This window comes from Carassius auratus, chromosome 37 (assembly GCF_003368295.1).
Source record: "Carassius auratus strain Wakin chromosome 37, ASM336829v1, whole genome shotgun sequence".
In the NCBI taxonomy this organism is placed as follows: domain Eukaryota; kingdom Metazoa; phylum Chordata; class Actinopteri; order Cypriniformes; family Cyprinidae; genus Carassius; species Carassius auratus.
The window spans coordinates 292,929-316,558 of record NC_039279.1 but is presented as its reverse complement, the minus strand read 5'-3'; the positions used below and the strand labels follow the sequence as shown (position 1 = coordinate 316,558).

At 40.2% G+C, this 23,630-nt stretch overlaps 2 protein-coding genes across 3 annotated transcripts in view; one reads left to right on the top strand and one right to left on the bottom strand.

Annotated features, from left to right (window-relative positions):
• The window catches only part of LOC113055782 (paladin-like), a 57,454-nt gene extending 42,587 nt beyond the window's left edge, over positions 1-14,867 (bottom strand). Inside the window, exon 1 of one of the 2 annotated variants that reach the window (XM_026222142.1) lies at positions 14,718-14,867. The gene's annotated coding sequence lies outside the window, so the exon portion shown is untranslated. Of the gene's footprint in view, positions 1-2,716; positions 2,956-14,717 lie in introns of those variants that run through there. The other variant, XM_026222143.1, reaches the window with a different exon arrangement.
• A 993-nt stretch (positions 14,868-15,860) lies between these two features.
• Positions 15,861-21,254, top strand: LOC113055809 (nodal homolog). Its single transcript, XM_026222175.1, has 3 exons — positions 15,861-16,331; positions 18,823-19,568; positions 20,891-21,254. The coding sequence occupies exons 1-3, from the start codon at positions 16,103-16,105 to the stop codon at positions 21,041-21,043; spliced, it is 1,128 nt and encodes a 375-aa protein (XP_026077960.1). The 5' UTR covers positions 15,861-16,102; the 3' UTR covers positions 21,044-21,254.
• Positions 21,255-23,630: the final 2,376 nt, after the last annotated feature.

The window sequence follows — 23,630 nt, the reverse complement described above, 5'->3', positions numbered from 1 at the left end:
TTTATTCAGATACTATATATATATATATATATATATATATATATATATATATATATATATATATATATATATATATATATATATTAGTGGTGGGCCGTTAACACCGTTAACGCGAGACTCTTATCGGGCGATAAAAAAAAAATATCGCCGTTAATCTATTCTCAAAGTTGGTTGTTAAGTGATGACGTAAGAAGCGCTGCTTCCGGGTCCAAGCCTCAACTCGCTTCACTTGAGCAGCCGTTTATGAGCACTGTTTATTCATATTAATCATTTAAGCTAAACGCTTTCAAACTAACGGTATACACTACAGTCTCCAAGCTCACAGCGTCCCAAACACAAATAATTTTTAAACACATTTTTACATATATTTTTTATATTTATATTTTCATTGTCTGGCTATCTGGGACTTCAGTATGGAGTTAAAGGTTAAGATTATAACTTTTTCGCTAGTATTCTATAACATTGTGAGTTTATATTAGCACCTTTTGTTGTTTTCTCGTGGTAACTGATAGAGCGTTTGGACACGGAAGCGCTGCTACGTGACGTCAGACTTAACAAGCGAATACTAAGCAAGCTATGATGACTTTCACCTTGATATTTTATATAACTGACTCGCTGAGGCAAGCCTAAAAAGATGCTCAGGACAGTTGACATGCCACTGCTGCGCATCGTCACGAAAGCTTATCTTTCTCACGTGCTGTTAAGCCGTACCGCTTGTCGATTTAAACATTAAAGCATCCAAACACAAGAGGCGGAAAAGCTGAACAGAGTAGCGCGTGCCGTTAGGTGCGGAGAGAGAGAGAGAGAGAGAGAGAGAGAGAGAGGCGCGTATCACGGACAGCGACACTGAACCGAGCTCTCTTCTGCGAAGTTCACCTCGAAGTTCCTCCTGCACCCTAACGAACAAATGCAAATCGCAGTTTGAGCAAACAAAAAGATGTGAAAGAGCCCAATTCAACACCGCGGTGTTCTGGTGTTCAGGGCTCGCGCAGAGAAAGGCGTCTCAAAACACTAGAACATCGAATTTGCTTATTTTTGCTCTTGTTCCGACAAATACATACAAAATATGTCAAAATATCCACCTTGGAAATTATGCTCGAAAAAACTGTCAGTTATTTCTTAAGTGAAAGTAAACAGTTGAGGAAAAAAATGGGATGCGTTCATCATCTCTTAAAGTGACCGCACCTAATTTAGCGACTAGCTGCTGTAATGTTAATCCAACAAAATGAAAGAAAATCACTCACTGCTCTTGACTGAATTTCTTTGTAGTTTTAACAGTCAAACCAAAAATTATTCAGAAACCAGATATAATTTTTGATATATATAGCAAAACTGTAATAATGTGAGAAATGTTGAAGGTGTCTGAATAAATGTAGGTTTGATTGTATATTTAATTTTTACATTGAAGACTATCCTGTGCTATTATTTGGTTTCTGTACCTTGACACCTACAAACTTGAAAAAAAAAAACTTAAACATTGGTGTGAAACAGGAGTAAGGTTGTTTGTAATGTGGAATTAGTTTACAGCTTTTTCAAGCACATTGTGATGCATTTTGGAAACAGGAGATGAGCCTCTTTTCTAATGCACCACCTAGCTTGATAAACCCCTTCTCAAAGACTTACTGTTTGTCAATGTTATTTGGGTAATACATATTCTGAATGCCTTCGGCAGAATTCGAATGAGCCATTTTAATCTAGATTAATTTCAAAATCACAGTGAGATTAATCTAGATTAAAAAAAATAATCTATGCCCACCTCTAATATATATATATATATTATATATATATATATATATAATTTAAAAAAAAAATAATTTAAATGAAATTAAATAAATTAAAAAGAAATATATTTTATGCACACATGTAATATATATATATATATATATATATATATATATATATATATATATATATATATATATATATATATATATATATATACACACACACACACACACACACACACACACACACACACACACACACACACATATGTATGTATGTATGGGTGTGTACTGTAAGTTTTATGTGTGGAAGTTTATGGGATTTAGAGGTTAATGAAAAAACAAAACTGAATAAAAAATTTTTTTTTACAAGTATGTATATTTAGATTTTTTTAAATTTAACAATACATATGTATTAAACACACACATATACATAAAATTATTCAACTAAATAATGTGGTGTAACCGACAGGAACTAATTTTTGTTGTTATGCATCAAGAAAACCATAAAACAGGAAATCAACAGAAGAAACATCACAGAGAGGCTGTCAAGTGACAACACCCAGTGATATTCCTCAGTGTCATGATGTTACTATTAAATACACTGATTACGGCTTGAACAGTTATTCAACATACTTTAGGATGCCTACAAATGTGCATTTAGTTTTTATTTTTCATATGACACATTTAGAGTTATTAAATAACTATGAAAATGCTATGAACGTTTCTTTTTTAAACACCACATGTTGATTGTTCTACTTCTGATTATAAGTTGCCTCTCGGACATCCTTCACACAATTACAAAAGCCACCGCTTTTACAAAAACACAAAAAAAACTCTCAAACTCATTCAAAGCCAACGTGTTCATGAACTCCTCGAGATGATTACACACGGTACAAACAGGATTGAACACTAAATCAAGTATATCTGCAGAAATAAAGATAAAAAAGACACTCAACTGATATAAAACACACACACACACACGACCGTACCTGAGGACACACACGCCACAGCACCATCAAATCCACAGATGTCTGGGCAGAGCGACAGCAGATCCGCAGACAGACAGAGACACGACTAACTGAGACGTGCCATGAGCTGCTCTACAGCCGTGTGTGTGTGTGTGTGTGTGTGTGTGTGTGTGTGTGTGTGAGAGATTAGCAGTCTAAGACAGCAAGAGCGAGCTTCAGTCCCAGCGTCAGACACAAACACAATCTCAGGAAGAGCAGAGTGGTAAATCTATGTGTGTGAAGGATGTGTGGGCGGGTTTTACCCATCCGTGCACACACACACACACACACACATTACCACATGAATTAAAAGCTCTCTACAGTGTGAGTGTGTGACTGCCGCCCATCCAAACACACACACAAGCCAAACAGCACGACGAGCTAACAGCATGTGTGTGTACATCTCGTAATTCACCGCAGCTCTCGTAAGTTAGCACATCACACTAATTACTTCATTCGTAAGCAATTAAGACACCCAGTCTTTAATCGTCAACACACACACAGCTGAGTAAACACCGTGGTAAACCTCAGCACAGGTTTGAGGGAAGACTGGACACACACACGCATTCATCACAGCACAGCACACAGCACATACTTTAACACTGATTAAAGTGAAAGTCGTGACATTTGCCAAGTGTGGTGACCCATACTCGGAATTGGTGCTCTGCATTTAACCATCCAAGTACACACACACAGCAGTGAACACACACCCAGAGCAGTGAACACACACACACACACACACACACACACACACACACACACCATGAACACACACCATGAGCACTGGACACACACACCATGAACTCACACCCGGAGCAGTGGACACACACACACACCATGAACACACACCTGGAGCAGTGGACACACACACACCCGGAGCAGTGGACACATACACACCCCGAGCAGTGGACACACACACCCGGAGCAGTGGACACACACACACACCCGGAGCAGTGGACACACACACACCCGGAGCAGTGGACACATACACACCCCGAGCAGTGGACACACACACCCGGAGCAGTGGACACACACACACACCCAGAGCAGTGAACACACACACCATGAACACACACCCTGAGCACTGGACACAAACACACCATGAACACACACCCAGAGCAGTGGACACACACACACACCCGGAGCAGTGGACACACACACACCCGGAGCAGTGGACACACACACACACACACCCAGAGCAGTGGACACACACACACCCGGAGCAGTGGACACACACACACCCGGAGCAGTGGACACACACACACCCCGAGCAGTGGACACACACACCCCAAAGCAGTGGACACACACACAACCCCGAGCAGTGGATACACACACACACCCGGAGCAGTGGACACACACACACCCGGAGCAGTGGACACACACACACCCCGAGCAGTGGACACACACACCCCAAAGCAGTGGACACACACACACCCCGAGCAGTGGACACACACACAACCCCGAGCAGTGGATACACACACACACCCGGAGCAGTGGACACACACACACCCGGAGCAGTGGACACACACACACACCCCGAGCAGTGGACACACACACACCCCGAGCAGTGGACACACACACACACCCGGAGCAGTGGACACACACACACACACACCCGGAGCAGTGGACACACACACACCCGGAGCAGTGGACACACACACACCCGGAGCAGTGGACACACACACACACCCCGAGCAGTGGACACACACACAACCCCGAGCAGTGGACACACACACAACCCCGAGCAGTGGACACACACACAACCCCGAGCAGTGGATACACACACACACCCGGAGCAGTGGACACACACACACCCGGAGCAGTGGACACACACACACCCCGAGCAGTGGACACACACACCCCAAAGCAGTGGACACACACACAACCCCGAGCAGTGGATACACACACACAACCCCGAGCAGTGGATACACACACACACCCGGAGCAGTGGACACACACACACCCAGAGCAGTGGACACACACACACCCCGAGCAGTGGACACACACACCCCAAAGCAGTGGACACACACACACACCCCGAGCAGTGGACACACACACCCCAAAGCAGTGGACACACACACACCCCGAGCAGTGGACACACACACACCCCGAGCAGTGGACACACACACACACCCGGAGCAGTGGACACACACACACACACACCCAGAGCAGTGGACACACACACACCCGGAGCAGTGGACACACACACACCCGGAGCAGTGGACACACACACACCCCGAGCAGTGGACACACACACAACCCCGAGCAGTGGACACACACACAACCCCGAGCAGTGGATACACACACACACCCGGAGCAGTGGACACACACACACCCGGAGCAGTGGACACACACACACCCCGAGCAGTGGACACACACACCCCAAAGCAGTGGACACACACACAACCCCGAGCAGTGGATACACACACACACCCGGAGCAGTGGACACACACACACCCGGAGCAGTGGACACACACACACCCCAAAGCAGTGGACACACACACACCCCGAGCAGTGGACACACACACACCCCGAGCAGTGGACACACACACAACCCCGAGCAGTGGATACACACACACACCCGGAGCAGTGGACACACACACACCCGGAGCAGTGGACACACACACACCCCGAGCAGTGGACACACACACCCCAAAGCAGTGGACACACACACACCCCGAGCAGTGGACACACACACACCCGGAGCAGTGGACACACACACACCCGGAGCAGTGGACACACACACACCCGGAGCAGTGGACACACACACACACACCCAGAGCAGTGGACACACACACACACACACACACACACCCGGAGCAGTGGACACACACACACCCCGAGCAGTGGACACACACACACCCCGAGCAGTGGACACACACACCCCAAAGCAGTGGACACAGACACACCCCAAAGCAGTGGACACAGACACACCCCGAGCAGTGGACACACACACCATGAACACACACCTGGAGCAGTGGACACACACACCCGGAACAGTGGACACACACACACCCGGAACAGTGGACACACACACACCCGGAGCAGTGGACACACACACACCCGGAGCAGTGGACACAAACACCCGGAGCAGTGGACACAAACACACACACCCGGAGCAGTGAACACACACACCCGGAGCAGTGAACACACACACCCGGAGCAGTGGACACACACACCCGGAGCAGTGAACACACACACACCCGGAGCAGTAAACACACACACACCCGGAGCAGTGGACACACACACCCGGAGCAGTGAACACACACACACCCGGAGCAGTAAACACACACACACCCGGAGCAGTAAACACACACACCCGGAGCAGTGGACACACACACCCGGAGCAGTGGACACACACACCCGGAGCAGTGAACACACACACACCCGGAGCAGTAAACACACACACACCCGGAGCAGTGGACACACACACCCGGAGCAGTGAACACACACACACCCGGAGCAGTAAACACACACACACCCGGAGCAGTGGACACACACACCCGGAGCAGTAAACACACACACCCGGAGCAGTGGACACACACACCCGGAGCAGTGGACACACACACCCGGAGCAGTGAACACACACACACCCGGAGCAGTAAACACACACACACACCCGGAGCAGTGGACACACACACCCGGAGCAGTGAACACACACACACCCGGAGCAGTAAACACACACACACCCGGAGCAGTGGACACACACACCCGGAGCAGTGAACACACACACACCCGGAGCAGTAAACACACACACACACCCGGAGCAGTAAACACACACACCCGGAGCAGTGGACACACACACCCGGAGCAGTGGACACACACACCCGGAGCAGTGAACACACACACACCCGGAGCAGTAAACACACACACACCCGGAGCAGTGGACACACACACCCGGAGCAGTGAACACACACACACCCGGAGCAGTAAACACACACACACCCGGAGCAGTAAACACACAAACCCGGAGCAGTGGACACACACACCCGGAGCAGTGAACACACACACACCCGGAGCAGTATACACACACACACCCGGAGCAGTAAACACACACACACCCGGAGCAGTGGACACACACACCCGGAGCAGTAAACACACACACACCCGGAGCAGTGAACACACACACCCGGAGCAGTGAACACACACACACCCGGAGCAGTGAACACACACACACCCGGAGCAGTAAACACACACACACCCGGAGCAGTAAACACACACACACACCCGGAGCAGTGGACACACACACCCGGAGCAGTGAACACACACACACCCGGAGCAGTAAGCAGTAAACACACACACACCCGGAGCAGTAAACACACACACACCCGGAGCAGTAAACACACACACACCCGGAGCAGTGAACACACACACACCCGGAGCAGTAAACACACACACACCCGGAGCAGTGAACACACACACACCCGGAGCAGTGAACACACACACACCCGGAGCAGTAAACACACACACACCCGGAGCAGTGAACACACACACCCGGAGCAGTGAACACACACACACCCGGAGCAGTGAACACACACACACCCGGAGCAGTAAACACACACACACCCGGAGCAGTAAACACACACACCCGGAGCAGTGGACACACACACCCGGAGCAGTGGACACACACACCCGGAGCAGTGAACACACACACACCCGGAGCAGTAAACACACACACACCCGGAGCAGTAAACACACACACCCGGAGCAGTGGACACACACACCCGGAGCAGTGGACACACACACCCGGAGCAGTGAACACACACACACCCGGAGCAGTAAACACACACACACCCGGAGCAGTGGACACACACACCCGGAGCAGTGAACACACACACACCCGGAGCAGTAAACACACACACACCCGGAGCAGTGGACACACACACCCGGAGCAGTAAACACACACACCCGGAGCAGTGGACACACACACCCGGAGCAGTGGACACACACACCCGGAGCAGTAAACACACACACACCCGGAGCAGTGGACACACACACCCGGAGCAGTGAACACACACACACCCGGAGCAGTAAACACACACACACCCGGAGCAGTGGACACACACACCCGGAGCAGTGAACACACACACACCCGGAGCAGTAAACACACACACACACCCGGAGCAGTAAACACACACACCCGGAGCAGTGGACACACACACCCGGAGCAGTGGACACACACACCCGGAGCAGTGAACACACACACACCCGGAGCAGTAAACACACACACACCCGGAGCAGTGGACACACACACCCGGAGCAGTGAACACACACACACCCGGAGCAGTAAACACACACACACCCGGAGCAGTAAACACACAAACCCGGAGCAGTGGACACACACACCCGGAGCAGTGAACACACACACACCCGGAGCAGTATACACACACACACCCGGAGCAGTAAACACACACACACCCGGAGCAGTGGACACACACACCCGGAGCAGTAAACACACACACACCCGGAGCAGTGAACACACACACCCGGAGCAGTGAACACACACACACCCGGAGCAGTGAACACACACACACCCGGAGCAGTAAACACACACACACCCGGAGCAGTAAACACACACACACACCCGGAGCAGTGGACACACACACCCGGAGCAGTGAACACACACACACCCGGAGCAGTAAGCAGTAAACACACACACACCCGGAGCAGTAAACACACACACACCCGGAGCAGTAAACACACACACACCCGGAGCAGTGAACACACACACACCCGGAGCAGTAAACACACACACACCCGGAGCAGTGAACACACACACACCCGGAGCAGTGAACACACACACACCCGGAGCAGTAAACACACACACACCCGGAGCAGTGAACACACACACCCGGAGCAGTGAACACACACACACCCGGAGCAGTGAACACACACACACCCGGAGCAGTAAACACACACACACCCGGAGCAGTAAACACACACACCCGGAGCAGTGGACACACACACCCGGAGCAGTGGACACACACACCCGGAGCAGTAAACACACACACACCCGGAGCAGTGAACACACACACCCGGAGCAGTGAACACACACACCCGGAGCAGTGAACACACACACACCCGGAGCAGTGAACACACACACACCCGGAGCAGTGGACACACACACACCCGGAGCAGTGGACACACACACACCCGGAGCAGTGAACACACACACCCGGAGCAGTGAACACACACACACCCGGAGCAGTGAACACACACACACCCGGAGCAGTGGACACACACACACACACCCGGAGCAGTGGACACACACCCGGAGCAGTGGACAGCTATATCCAGCGCCCGGGGAGTAACTGGGGGTTCAGGGTCTTGCTCAAGGGCACTTCAGTCATGGGTATTGAGGGAGGAAGAAAGCGCTGTTCATTCACTCCCTCCCACCTACAACTCCTGCCAGCACCGAGACTCGAACCTGCAACCTTCTGGTAACTAGTCCAACTCTCTTGAGTTACAAAGTAACTCTTGAATTAATGTTATTGTGTGTGAGTGTGACTGTGAGCATGAGTAAGAGTGTGTGTGAGAGACTGAATGTGAGTGTAATTGTGTGTGTGTGTCTGTGAGAGTGACTATGAGGGTGTGTGTGTGCATGTAAGAGTCTGTGTGTGTGAGTATGACTGTGAGAGAGAGAGAGAGAGTGTGTGTGTGTGTGTGTGTGTGTGTGTTGACTGAGTGACATTCTTTAATATTAAAATAAAATGCAATTTCATAATTTTAACAAATACAAATATTGTTATACTTTAGTATTATTTCATATTTATTTGTATATTTATATTCAAGTCTATATTATACTCATAAAATAACACTTATTTTCCCTCAGCAAAAATTATTGATTTATTTTAGTTATCATTTCTAGCTTTGAGTTTTCTCTAAACTACACCCAAGTGAAAGGACAGACACAACTTGCTCCTTCAAAATGAGTTCATTTGTTGAACGTTTCAGTTAATTTACTTATGTTTTCAGCTATGAATAAGAGTGTAGTACTTTCAGGAACATTGAATCCAATCTGAAATACAGAATTATATCAACTGCACCACAAACTTGGTGTAGAAAACCTCTCTGGGCCTCCACAAAACCAAAGCGATCTGACTGTGTCCAGTTCCTCCAAAACACAGGGCTTTTCGAGGACACTCTTCAGGGGGTATTTAGAAAAAACTTCAGATGGAGACCAAGACGCTTGTGTTACTGACTAATACAGAAAACAGCAGTTATACACACAAACACAGAGAGAGACAGAGAGAGAGAGAGAGAGAGAGAAGGGTGAGGCAGGAAATTGCTGTACTATCTCAATCTAAGCTAAATTTACTCGGTTCACAAACCACACATGAACACAAACTGACTGAAGGACCTCTGAAACCAACACACAACTAGAGACAGAAAAGACCTTTATGAGGATCTCCTACAAAACACACTGTGAGCTCTGAAAAGCTGAGTTTCTCAAAGGGTTTGTTTAGCAGAAAATTACAAATTATTTCATTCAATGTCATTCAAACACTTGACTTCTGTTCTTCTATATTTTTAAAATTATATTATATTAATAAAGCAAATACATTATAAAATCTATATTCTATAAAATACATGCATTTAATAAAAAATTCAACAATATATTTAAATATGAATGGATGGATAGATGGATAGATGGATAGATAGATAGATAGATAGATAGATAGATAGATAGATAGATAGATAGATAGATAGATAGATAGATAGAATACACACACACTATATTTATATTTATATATATATAAATTTAATATATTAAATATTTAATATATTAAATATTTAATATATTATATTATTTTATTAATTTAATAAAATATGTATACATATAAAATATATAGCCAGTATTAAATAAAAATAAAATAACATTAAATTAAATTATATACATATATTATATGTTACATTTAAATATGTTATACATTATATATGTAGATATATATGTCAGTATTAATTACAAATATAAATTAACATTCTATTATTTTATAATAAAACATCATATTATATAATATATAATGTATTAATGTATAATGTATAAGTAAATAGTCAACTAAAATATTATAAACTTAAATATTTTTAAATCAATAATAATTTTATAAACTTTTATATATTTAAAATAAATAATCATTAAAATGTCATATATATATATATATATATATATATATATATATATATATATGTGTGTGTGTGTGTGTGTGTGTGTGTGTGTGTGTGTGTGTGTGTGTGTAAGACAGTGTCCAGTGGGCTGTCAAGCTTCAGATAAGACAAAAACCCTCAGCATATACAGTAAGAGGTCCCTAAATCAATACATGTGCTATTAAGATTCAGTGAGGTTGGATTTGAGCGGATGTTTAGGTGAGAACAGACCCAGCCACACCTGTTTCTTCCTCTGTCAGTCTAACGGCTTTGATGAACCTCTCAGCACAATAGTGAAGAGATGCATGCGAGACCAAAGCCGGAAATCTAAAGCATCTCTTTTTTTTTTCCTGAGGTTCTGTGACATTTTGCCCTTAAGGTACCTTACAGTTCAACATGCATGAAGAGAAATTAGTTTTGTTTAAGCGGATACGCTTCTGGATTTCATTCAAGTAATGAGGCAAAGCAGACGGGGAAGCAGCGGAAGATGGAGTGATGTGATGCTCTGAAGCAGTGAACAACATCAGCTTCCTGTCAAACTTCCTGAAGAACTGAACGTCACCTGCCCATTTCCTGCTGCCTCTCTCATCATTAATGCGCTTTTGTGTTTGAAACATCCGCTTCCGACCGGACTGACCGCTTGACACCTGTGTGTGGTCATTTTCCCGTCTGGATTTGCCCTCAATGATCAACGTCACTGAAAACAGAAGCAAGAGTCTGCTGTCCAGTCATTTAGTGACTACAACTGGGTTATTATTATTGTTAACTAAAACACTTTTGTTCCTTGAAATAACATTAACTTAAATAAAATAACATTTCAAAACACAAGCAAATGATTGAATTCACAAACGAATCCTTCTTTTGAGTCAGTTTGTTTTAATGATTCGTTCGAGTTCATTCACTACTATTAAATCAGAGCATGCAAAATACAAAACGATTCGTTCAAACGAATCGACTCACTGAATCAGATGCTGAGTTTAAACATTTTCATGCGTTTCTTGTGGTTTATCTTTTCTGTATGATACATGTGTACGTTCTAAACTCATTTACATATCACACACTCGTTATAACGTGTTATAATCTGACCAGAGCGATTCATTTAAAAGCAAGGTAGGGCTACTATATAGACTCAAAATACATACTAAATGGTTAAATTGTCATAAAAATGTATGACTTTTAATATTAAAGAAAATAATATTATATTTATTATTAATATGCATGTGTTTTAATAGCTTAAAACGTTTTTATCAGTGACTTTATTGCAACTTTTTATCGCGCATTTCTTACTTTTTTCTTGCAATTCTAAAATAAAAAAATTCGGAATTCTGAGATATAAAATTTTTAGAAGGCAAAATCTTTCATTTCTGAGAGTTTAACTTGAGGTACAATGTTTTTTAATAAAAATACTAAAAATTACAAAACTAAAAAAAAAACCAAAACACATCAAAATCACTACAACTTTGAAATTAAAGATTCAATATAGTAATAAAAACTATAATAGCGTATCAATGCTACTAAAATAACCCTGGACAATAATGCATGCTGGACGTCATGTCTGATGATCTAACATCTGCAGAAGTGAATATTTAATGACTCTGGTGCTTATTTCTATTTTGGCAGAAATGAAATCATAAGTTCAAACCAAACATTCAGCCAGACGCATTGTGGAAAAGAACATCTTTGCTGTCTTTAATAAGCGACCGTCTGATTATTACTGGACTGCCTTCAAACAGACGAAAGCTGGACGAGATGACATCTAGTGACTGAAATCATCTTCACACATCAGGACAGATGAAGTGTACAAACCACAAACACAAAATCAGCATGAAATAAAACACGCCACTGCACTGCACTCAGATGCTGCAGGATTAATGTCAAATGATTCGCTTTTAATGAAAGATGCATTGATGCTTCATAATAAATCAAGCTTGAGTTAATATTGTGCTGATTCAGAAATGTTAAGTGTGAATTAATCGTTTTTGTGTCACTGCAACGAAGCCAATAATCACCCATAAACTCATTTAATCATGATGTGACTTTTGCTTTGAATAATCCATGATCACATACTGCCATGATCAAGCAAGAAATAATTTCACATAATTCCCAGCGATTTACAATTAATATTTCTCAGTTTCAAATGTTTATGGTTTCTGAAAGTCAATTTATGTGTAGCTTTAATTAAAAAAAATGAATAGAAAAGCTCATTCAGCTCACACTGAACTCCGCAGCGGGGTAAGTTGTCACAATAGGAAATTGGTGTTTTGTTTTGGGGGTTTTTGACACCGACTGAAGAAGAATATGTTGAAATATGAAACTAATTCAAAATCTATTTTGTTTTTTAAAATAGTAAAACAATCAACAACTCAAAAGGAGGCTCAAATAGAAATGGTATCCCATTACTATTCACTTGTCGACTCAAAAGCAATTTAAAAAAAATATTTTAAGACAGTTTTTACCAAGATGTTTGAAACTTAACCTCAGTTAGATCTTGTGACAACTTGCCCCAGCTCATACTTCTTAAGAAAAGTCTTAAAAACACCGAAAGCACATCTCCTTCCCTTTAAATGTATCTATTTTGATAAATGTAGCATTGATTCAATGTTTATGCAAGACTCTTTCCAACCAGATACAAAAGGAGTTGACAAGTGCTTTTAATTGGCCTCATTTCTCGAATGATCTCCACAAATGAGCTTCTGTAACCCTAAAAAGAGCATCTTATCTGGCTTTATCTGACAGGGTCACACAGATGGATTATTATTGACCATCAGCTCAACTTGAAACGAGCTTCATCACCATTAATCTTCATAAGCGTGACTCTCGATCCGAGCATTAGCATTTCAATCCACTAATATCCAAATAGCTTTCATGTGGATTGATAAGATTTTAGCATGTAGGTTTCATCCATGTTCAATAATGAGAAATAGATTGGGGTTTTTTTAATGCGGAGTTTCTAATTTGAGATGCTAACATCCTAAAAGCAAGTTTTACATTGGGCAATTAAGGATATGAGGGTGTGAAATACTTATTCAGATGTCAAGATGATTGTAGATGTCAACGTAATCGTTGGTTTAATCTAGTTCTGTTGTTTAGTACACTAAAACAAAGTTACTCAATGCGACACATATACGCAAGCGGTTCGCTTTTGATTGTTGCTGCGTCTTATTCACGAACGAATCGTTCTTTTGAGTCGGTTCTTTTTAATGATTCGATCGAGTTCAAACTGCGGGTTTGGAACTAATAAAATAACGGCTGTATCTGAATTCACTTCGAAAGAAGCGCACGTAAAATAATAAGACTCGTTCGAATGAACCGATTCACTGAATAAGACATTTGAAACGTTTCTTTTCACGAATCGTTCTTTTGAGTCGGTTCTATTTAATGATTCGAGTTCAAACTGTGGCGTTGAAACACTAATCTATTATAGCTCCGTGGTTTGGAGCTATTAAAATAATGACTACATTTTAATTCACTTGACAGAAGACTCGTTCGAATGAATCGATTCACTGTATCAGACCAATCTTATACATTTACAAAGCGTTTCTTGCAACTTATTTTCTCTTCATGATACAAGTGTGTGTTCTAAACTCATTTAAATGTCACGCGCTCGTCACAGCGTGTTAGAATCTGACCAGAGTGAATAACAGTAATGCAATCCAACGCAGAAACAGCAACATTCCGCTACACTGACGCTCAAATCAGAGCAGATCCGGTCTGTTTCGAACACACACTGGCTTTAATGCTTTGCTCTTTTCACAGCTGCAGCAATGCAGCTTCACGCAACATGTAGATGCATGCATGCGATCCCATAAAGCACTGCAGAAACTTGATCATCACTCACCATCGCAGTGAAACAGCCTCCGCCTTCAGAACAGAACAAACACACTCCAGTAAATCTCTGTGCACGGCTGGATCCAAACACTCGCTCGCGAGAGAAAGAAGGAAAGAAAGAAGGAAAGGCACTCGTGGTTTGAAAGACGGGCTCTTTGAGCATGCGCGTGTTTGTGTGTGTGTGTGTGTGTGTGTGTGTGTGTGTGGTGCCAGGCGCTGAGAGGATCCTAAAATCAGCAGTTCAACCAGACACAGAAAATGTGTGTAATTGTGGTGTAGTGCGTGTTTTAGTCTGTCTAGTTATTTTCATCTAGTTCAAAAAAAGAAAAGAAAAAAGATGTAGGCCTATATATGATATCATTGCTTAATTGCTGCCTTATATTTTTACATATAAAAAAGTCAATCGCTGTTTTTCATACACACACACACACACACACACACACACACACACACACACACACACACACAAACGTATAGAAATATATGATATCATTAATAGTTAAAATCGAATTAAAATTTGCACACACACACACACACACACACACACACACACACATATATATATATATATATATATATATATATATATATATATATATATATATAGGCTATATATATATATATATATATATATATATATATATATATGTATATTTACTATTTATCTAATACCCATTAAATATATAATACAAAAATATATACAATATATGACTTAAACTATATGTAGCCTAATAAATGGTCGTATCAAATGAGGCATATGCAAACTTGAAAAATAAATGTAAAAAGTATACTGTAGCTATATACACCACACACACATATCTATATCAGACTAAAAAAAAAGTTTTTTTAAAATATTTACTATTCATATGAACTACATTTTAAATGTATGCCTTTATGCATTTAGCAGACGCTTTTATCCAAAGCGACTTACAGTGCATTCAGACTATCAATTTTTACATATCATGTGTTCCCGGGGAATCGAACCCCCAACCTTTAATTTAAATTAGCTGTTGGTCAGTGACCATGACCTAAAATATGACTGAACCGAGATGTGCTTCAGTACGGGATGTGCAAATAATATCACCTTGAATCCTCGATAAATAAATGTTATGTTTCATCCATTTGATGGGGCTCGAGTGAAGTGAAGTGGCCTGGGCTCCAGTTACAGTCTTCAAAGGACAAGAGCGGCTCTGGTGACGTCACAGGGGGCAAGGTGTTTTAATAGTTCATTGTAAAATATGCGCCTCATTTCCACACGAAAAGATGATGAGCTGTCATGGCATGTCAATTTCCTTTAATGTTCTCTGCTACTTGTTAAATATGCAGAGGGGCAGAGGGAGGGGGGTATATAAGCTCTCCTGGACCCTCGACCTGTCATTCTGACCTCAGTGCATCATGAACGCGCACGGAGCTCTGCGCCTGCTCTGCTACCAGCTTCTGCTTCTTGGAGTTTTCGGAAAGCACGATAATCTCGGCACGAGGAACACGTCACCCAGAAGCCACCGGCATCATTTACCGACATACATGATGCAGCTCTACCGACACTTCAAGCTCAACCAAACGCGTCCCGTGGAGAACACAGAGCACGAGCAAGCGGACACCATCAAGAGCATCCTCTCCAAGAGTAAGGTTTGCTTTTACTGTTCGTCATAGCGGTTTTAAATGATTCACGAACGATTGGGAAGTAGTCGCGCGCCGAGCTGAAACTCTCTGAAGTGCCGTGGCTCTTTTGTTGCGCGTCAAATCTCAGCGCCAGACACCTTCAATCCACATCTCACTTGTGGCTGAATAAATCCAGGACTAATGCTCTGCGCAAAGCTGATGTGGATTAGACCCTCGCCAGACATCCTTACACAAACCCAAATCAACATCAGCCCCTCAGCTCTTTTTCACACGTCGCGTGATTAGATTAGGAGCAGCGGGTTCCGAGAGCGCGCCCGCGCGCACGCGCTGCGTTCGGCATCGCCGCTGGTTCGTGTTAAACGATGGGTTTCGATCCGGGGCTTGTTCTGAAGGGATTAGGCTCGCGCTGCCTTGCCCCTCCGTTAAAATAAATCTAATATCTGATCGATACCATGGCTTTTTTTTTTTTTTTTTAGATCAGATTGATGGTGCTTATGCATAATGCAAAATATTTAATAATTGAAGGGGTCCACTCGTAATATTTCATAAACTGTATACACGCTGTGCTATGGGGGGAGAAGAACAAGATGTTTGTAAAATCAAGAGATTGATTGTGCATTGATATGCTTCATCCTTATTAATGTTTATTGCTTCTTTAATATCGGATACACCAGTGAATCTAAAAATATTTCTATACGAATTGCAGTTTGATATAATTACTTTAGTGTGTTGTTATTATTCCTCAAATATTTTTATATCATTATTATTATTGTTGCCATTATTATTTACAATAATTGGGAAAAACAGAATGATCTTTAGGCTGCTATAATAAAAATATAGGAAATATTTTAAATCATTATTTATTATTATTATCATATTATTATTGTTACAATGATTATTTACAATGAAGTATTTCGAATAAATAAAATAATCATTAAAATGCAGCAAATAAAATATAATACATATTTTTAATTATTATTATATTATTGTTATATTATTATTGTTGCAGTCTAATGATTGTTTACTATAAATTACAATGTATCATTTAAAATGCATAATAACTAGACTGCAACAATAAAACGTTTCATTTTTATTTTTTTATTTATTTATATAATTATTCTTATATTGTTATAAATTAAAATGCATTATTTAGAATAAATATAATAATAATTAAAAATTGATTGCTGACCAAGCCAATGCTTAACTGCAATGCTTCCAGAAATAAATCATTGGTGGTCCCTGTATTAAAGAACAAATGATTATTAAGTCATGATTGAGTTGAACTACAGGCTGATGTTGAATGGCAGAGCTATTAACCACAGTCAGAGCCGCTTATTAGATAAACCAAAGCTATTAGCAATTTGAATGTAAATGTACAGCCAATACACTCCAGTGGACAAGAGCTTCATCCACGAGGATCAAAGAGTGTGTGTTCAGCTGCACAAATCACCTCATTACTGCTGGGTTTGTGTACATGACAGTCAGAAGAGCCACAGTGATGGGTTACGTCTTTAGTTTGGAGGATCTCACAAAATCTGCCAAGAGTAGGGCACATTTGATCCTAAAATATAAAGGAAAAAGTTTATTTTCACTTAAATATTGAATCATTTATTTAGTCATTTGAATGTGACTGGTGCTTTACTCATGCATTTTAAATAATGATATCAAATGAGGCATGTATGCAAAACAGAAAAATAAAATAAATATATGATTTTTTTTTTTAATACCAATGGCTGATGCAAGATATAATTGCCCATCAATGTATAAATTCAACCAAGATTGAAAGCTTTTTAAAAATATTTATTTTTCTTGAATTTGTTTTAAATAAATTGTTTTGCAAACTTTTTTATAGTAATATATGCAGCCTAAAAATAATGCTATCAAATGAGGCATATGCAAAATTACAAAATAAATAAATAAATAATATATTTTGATTTTTTTTCTTTTCTGTTTTCAGTGGTTGATTAATGATATAATTGTCCATCAGTGTATAAGATTTTTTTTACATTTTTAAATATTTTTTTAATACAAATTCAAAGGAGGAAATTTTTTTTTACAGTATTATATGGAGCCTAAAATAATGTTATGAAACATTTGCAAAATGTTATGCAAAATTTCAACTAAGATTAAATAATTTTTAAGCTTATTTTTAAATAAATACAAAGTCTAAACTACTTTTTAAATAGTGATATATGGATAAACATGATCAAACGAGGCATATACTAAATTGCAAATAAATGTATTTATTTATTTTTATGTAATTTTATATATATATATATATATATATATATATATATATATATATATATATATATATATATATATATATATATATATTTATATATATATATATATATACAATTTTTAATCACTAATTACACTACTATTTAAAATGTACTAAAATATTTTTTAACAAGCCAGCACTGATATTGGTCATAGATAATCATATATGACATATATGTGACATATACTATTTTCTTTGTCTCTTCCAGGTTTGACCAATCAGGACACACACTACGTCACACACTTCGACCTTTCCTCGGTTCTGTCCGAGCGTCAGATCCATGCGGCGGAGCTGAGGATTCGTCTTCCCAAAGAAACGCAGCAAACGAACATCACGGTGGAGATCCGACACCAGCAGGACGTCCCGTGCCACCAACACGGCTTCTGTCCGGAGAACCAGTCCCTGGGTCAGCTGTCTGTTTCCTCTCTGATGAGCGTCTCCCATCACTGGAGGGTCTACAACGCCACAGACCTGCTCCTAAACTGGATCGGTCCCAAACTCTCCGAGCAGATCCGCCGGAAGACCAGGAGAGCCGTGAGACGCGCTCTTCAAACCGGGAATAAAGCTGTGGACGGGATCCGTCACAGAGCCATGCTGCTGGTCTTCTCACACACCGTCTCTGGACAGAGCGAGCAGGAGCGAGCCAGTCTCCTGCACACAGCCGAGACGTCCAAGTTCTTGTTTAACACCGAAGGAAAGGAAGTGCGGAGAGTCAAGCCTCACAGGAGCAAGCGAGGCCGCAGGGGTCAGCCGATGAGGAACCCAGAGCCACTCCGGGCCCCGGCGGAGAAGAGCTCCATGTGCAGGAGAGTCGACATGCAGGTGGACTTCAATCAGATCGGATGGAGCTCCTGGATCATCTTCCCAAAGAAGTACAACGCGTACCGCTGCGAGGGCAGCTGCCCGAACCCTCTGAGCGAAGACCTTCATCCCACCAACCACGCTTACATGCAGGTGAGGCGCTCGATATATTTTACAGCAATGAGCCCCAAGAAACCGAGGTTTACAGTGAATTTATAACAGCTAAGCGGCGTTGTTAGGCTAAACGTGGAGCTGTTATAAATACACTGTAAATCAGGGCTTCACGTGGCTTATAAAACGGTTATTTCATATACGTAGTAAGGTTTCACAAAATAAAACAGAGCAAATGAAGTGTAATGATATTAATAAAAACAGTATTCTTCCACCAAACAATGTAGCTCCTCAGAAACAGTTGTGATTGCAACAAAGCGGTTGCCGAGCAACACACAAATGTAAACAAAGGTGAATGTTACTTTGTAGCATAATGTACAACAGTCTGAACGTGGCTCAGCCAATCAGGATCAAGGAGCGGAACTCTCCGCTTTATAAGGTCAACTTTGCAGTTACTTAATGAATGTAACTATTAATTATATTATAACATAACTTTTAGTATTGAACTATTAATACTGAATGTTTGGAAACAAGTATCAAGGCTGCATTATTTTTCTTGGAACAAGTTTAAACTTCTCGTCAAGGTTGTAATCCATTCACTAAAAATAATTTAAGATGATACTGTAATTTAAAAAACTAAAACTAAAAAACTGATTAAAACAAATGTTACCTGAAATAAAAATATATTTTTTAAAACACTTGTTTTATATCAGCAAGTTTGCAAGGCAACATTAGTTTGGCTTAAAGAACTAAAATACGTTCAAAAAGTTACTTGAACTACAAATATATAACATATATAAACACATATATAAGACTTATTATATTTTAGCTAACTCCCAACTAACTTTCTAACTTTTTCTAACTCCTAACTTTCTCTTTTTCATGAAGTTTAATTTGAAGTAATAAAATAACTAAATCTTAAACTGATATAATAATAAAAAGTTAAATGAAATAAGATTAAATAAAATATAAAACATTTGAACTTCAAATAGTTGCCAAAGAATCATTACTCATTTTCATTCAGGTTTAATAACTGAAACCAAAACAAAACATTCACCTACTTGAAACAAATATTTACCTGAAAAAAAAAAAATTTTTTTTTTTTTTTTTTTTGTAATAATTAGCTTAACCTGAAGTAACTAAAACTGAAATAAAAATATATTAGTAAAAAACATACAGACACATAAAAAAATAAATAAAACTACATTTCTAAAACTTAAGTGACATTAAAATGAAACTAAAATGAAAACAAGGTAAATATGTATATGTATACAAACACACACACACACACACACACAATATATAAAGTATAAGTGTATCTGAATGATAGTAACTTCCGCTGCTGTGTTGTGTCTGTGCTGCAGAGTTTGCTGAAGTACTATGATCCCAGCAGAGTTCCTGCGGCCTGCTGCGCTCCGACCAGGACGAGTCCGCTCAGCATGCTTTACTACGAGAACGGAGAGCTGCTCCTCCGACACCACGAGGACATGCAGGTGGAGGAGTGCGGCTGTCTGTGACCAGCTTCATCAGAGAGCCGAGGAACATCCGCCAGGAGACACACTTCCCTCTGCTCAGAGTCTGCTTCTGGAAAGTCTAGAAAATCATAATCAGCACTCGCTATGTATTTACAATCACACCGTGTGGTGGAGAAACTATGTACATATTTATTGTAAATAATACGTAAATAAAGCCTTGATATTTATGTAAATATAATATATGAAACTTTGTATAAAGAATGGAGATCAGACGATGATATTTTTGCTAATAGAAATAAAAGTATTTGCCTGAAAGCTTTGAAACTGTTCTTTATTGAATCATTTATAAAAAGTTATATATATCTATCTATCTGTCTATCGGTCTGTCTGTCTGTCTGTCTATCCATCCATCCATCCATCCATCCATCCATCCATCTAAACATCTATCTATCTATCTATCTATCTATCTATCTATCTATCTATCTATCTATCTATCTATCTATCTATCTATCTATCTATCTATCTATCTATCTATCTGTCACATATGGCAGACGTATATATACTGAATTTAGTCACAGTTATCACAGTTTGATGATAAATATATGTGCACACTACAAAAGGACCCAGGCTATCATTTACAAACTTAATCTCATGCAATCAATGTCTTGCATTTGAAACAGTTCATATCAGGAATAAGTGACCATACCCCATAAACACCACACACTCACTAATGCATACAGTATGCATCGACGTAATTAAGAGCATTATAAAAGATTCAGTGTTATCAGTATGTCAGTTTATTATAAGAAACACAAGATTTTAATAGCCATTTCCAGCTGGGGAGACTCAACTGATTTTCTACAGTTTAGTGTTAATCATCATCTAACTCAACCAGTCAAGAGCTACATTTAGCCTTAGATGTTATATGAATATGGTCCTGAAGACTAGGTTTTATTAGCTGACAATAATAATTAATAAATAAACATTATAGGCACAAATACAAATGTACTTTTAGAAATTGTTTTTGAAAATATGGTGTTATTGTTTTGGCAAGCTTAAATTAAAACTTCTATGAAAACTTGTGTGATATTCCTTTAAAATAATGTTTTAGTATATCTTTTTTTAAGTATATTTTACTAAGCAATTTCTTACATAATTTCTTTGAGTTAGACCAAACTTTTATTTTGGTGGGTTGTAGACAGAGTTTCTGTGTTTTTTAATTAACTATTATTATTAGCTAATAGGCCTACTTGAAGTATAGCATACTCTACTGTGCAATAGTACTATATTTCTTTTTGAATTTCTTCTTCGAAATTTTATTTTGACAGGTTGTCGTAAATACATTGCCGCTTCTGTCAGTCTGTACGATACGAATGAATGATGATAGTTTTATCAAATGAAATGGTAAAATCCTCTCTGAGTGCGCTTGCGTGCACATGTGTAGCATACATCATGCGTCAATATAGTGAAGAGCTGAAAACACCACGCGTGCTTCAGTGTGTGTGTGTGTGTGTGTGTGTGAAGTGTAGAGCACACTGTTGTGCTCTACTTTTGTATTGTATTGTTGTGCCCCCCTTCCTCAAATATGATGATGAAAAAAACACCTACTATAGGGGTGAAAAAAAGAACTTTAATCAAATAAAAAACAAAATGAATAAATTGTATTATTTACAAATCACAATTGTAGCTCTCGACATTTACCTGTGGCTATAACTTTATTATGACTCTAATTTATTTTATAGTCTCAAGGATTCAGAAATCATGCAAAAGGAAATTAAGCAGTTTTACTATGATAAAACCATGTTTTTTTTTTGTAAGGGTTGTGATATGCATGAATTTTTTTTTTTTTTTTGAAGAAATTATAAAGCCTGTGTCATCTATAGCAAAAAAGGTGGCCAAAAATGAAACATGAAGTGAATATGAATGAAATGTTTGGTCAGTAGCCTAAACAAGGATTTGATCGTCCTGTAAGTGTAACAGCAGCAATCACATGGCATTTGTAAAAACATGTACATAAATTGTTTATTTTTAGTTATTATTAACCAATCATTATTGCCTCATTATTTTTTTATATAATGCATTTTAAGTCATTTTAAAGGCTATTGATGGCTTAGGTCTGTTTTTTAAGAAACAACAACAACAACAAAAAAAATATAACAGTGTGTTAATACTTTGTAAATTATTATTTGAAGTAACAAAATCATGGTTAATTTGCAGTTACCATGGCTACAAAAACAATGATTGGTAGTTTTCGTAAGGGAACCTGAGGGAAAAAAATCTTTCACAGGATTGTGCCTGAAAGTGATAAACGGGCCTCGTTTTTACCTAAATGATTTATACTTTATTTTAATATATACTAAAAATGTATAAGGTGTGCATTGTAGCTGACACCTAAATGAACACATTACAATTGTTTTATGACTGCAAGTCTTTCTCCTCAAATGCTATTGAGCTTCAAATTTGCGTTTGAGCCCATGTGAAAGAGTAGCATAATTTACATATGATTTACAGATTATTTTAATAAATATCAAACATTTAATACAATTGTACATTAAAGCTGACACCTACATGAACAATTACAGTATTTTATATGACTATAAGTCATTATCTTCTAATGCTACTGACCTTA

Coding starts and splice junctions, on each gene's coding strand:
- LOC113055809 (XM_026222175.1), top strand. CDS start 16,103: ATGAACGCGCACGGAGCTCTGCGCCTGCTCTGCTACCAGCTTCTGCTT. Junction 16,332..18,822: donor CAAGAGCATCCTCTCCAAGA/GTAAGGTTTGCT, acceptor TGTCTCTTCCAG/GTTTGACCAATCAGGACACA. Junction 19,569..20,890: donor CCAACCACGCTTACATGCAG/GTGAGGCGCTCG, acceptor TCTGTGCTGCAG/AGTTTGCTGAAGTACTATGA.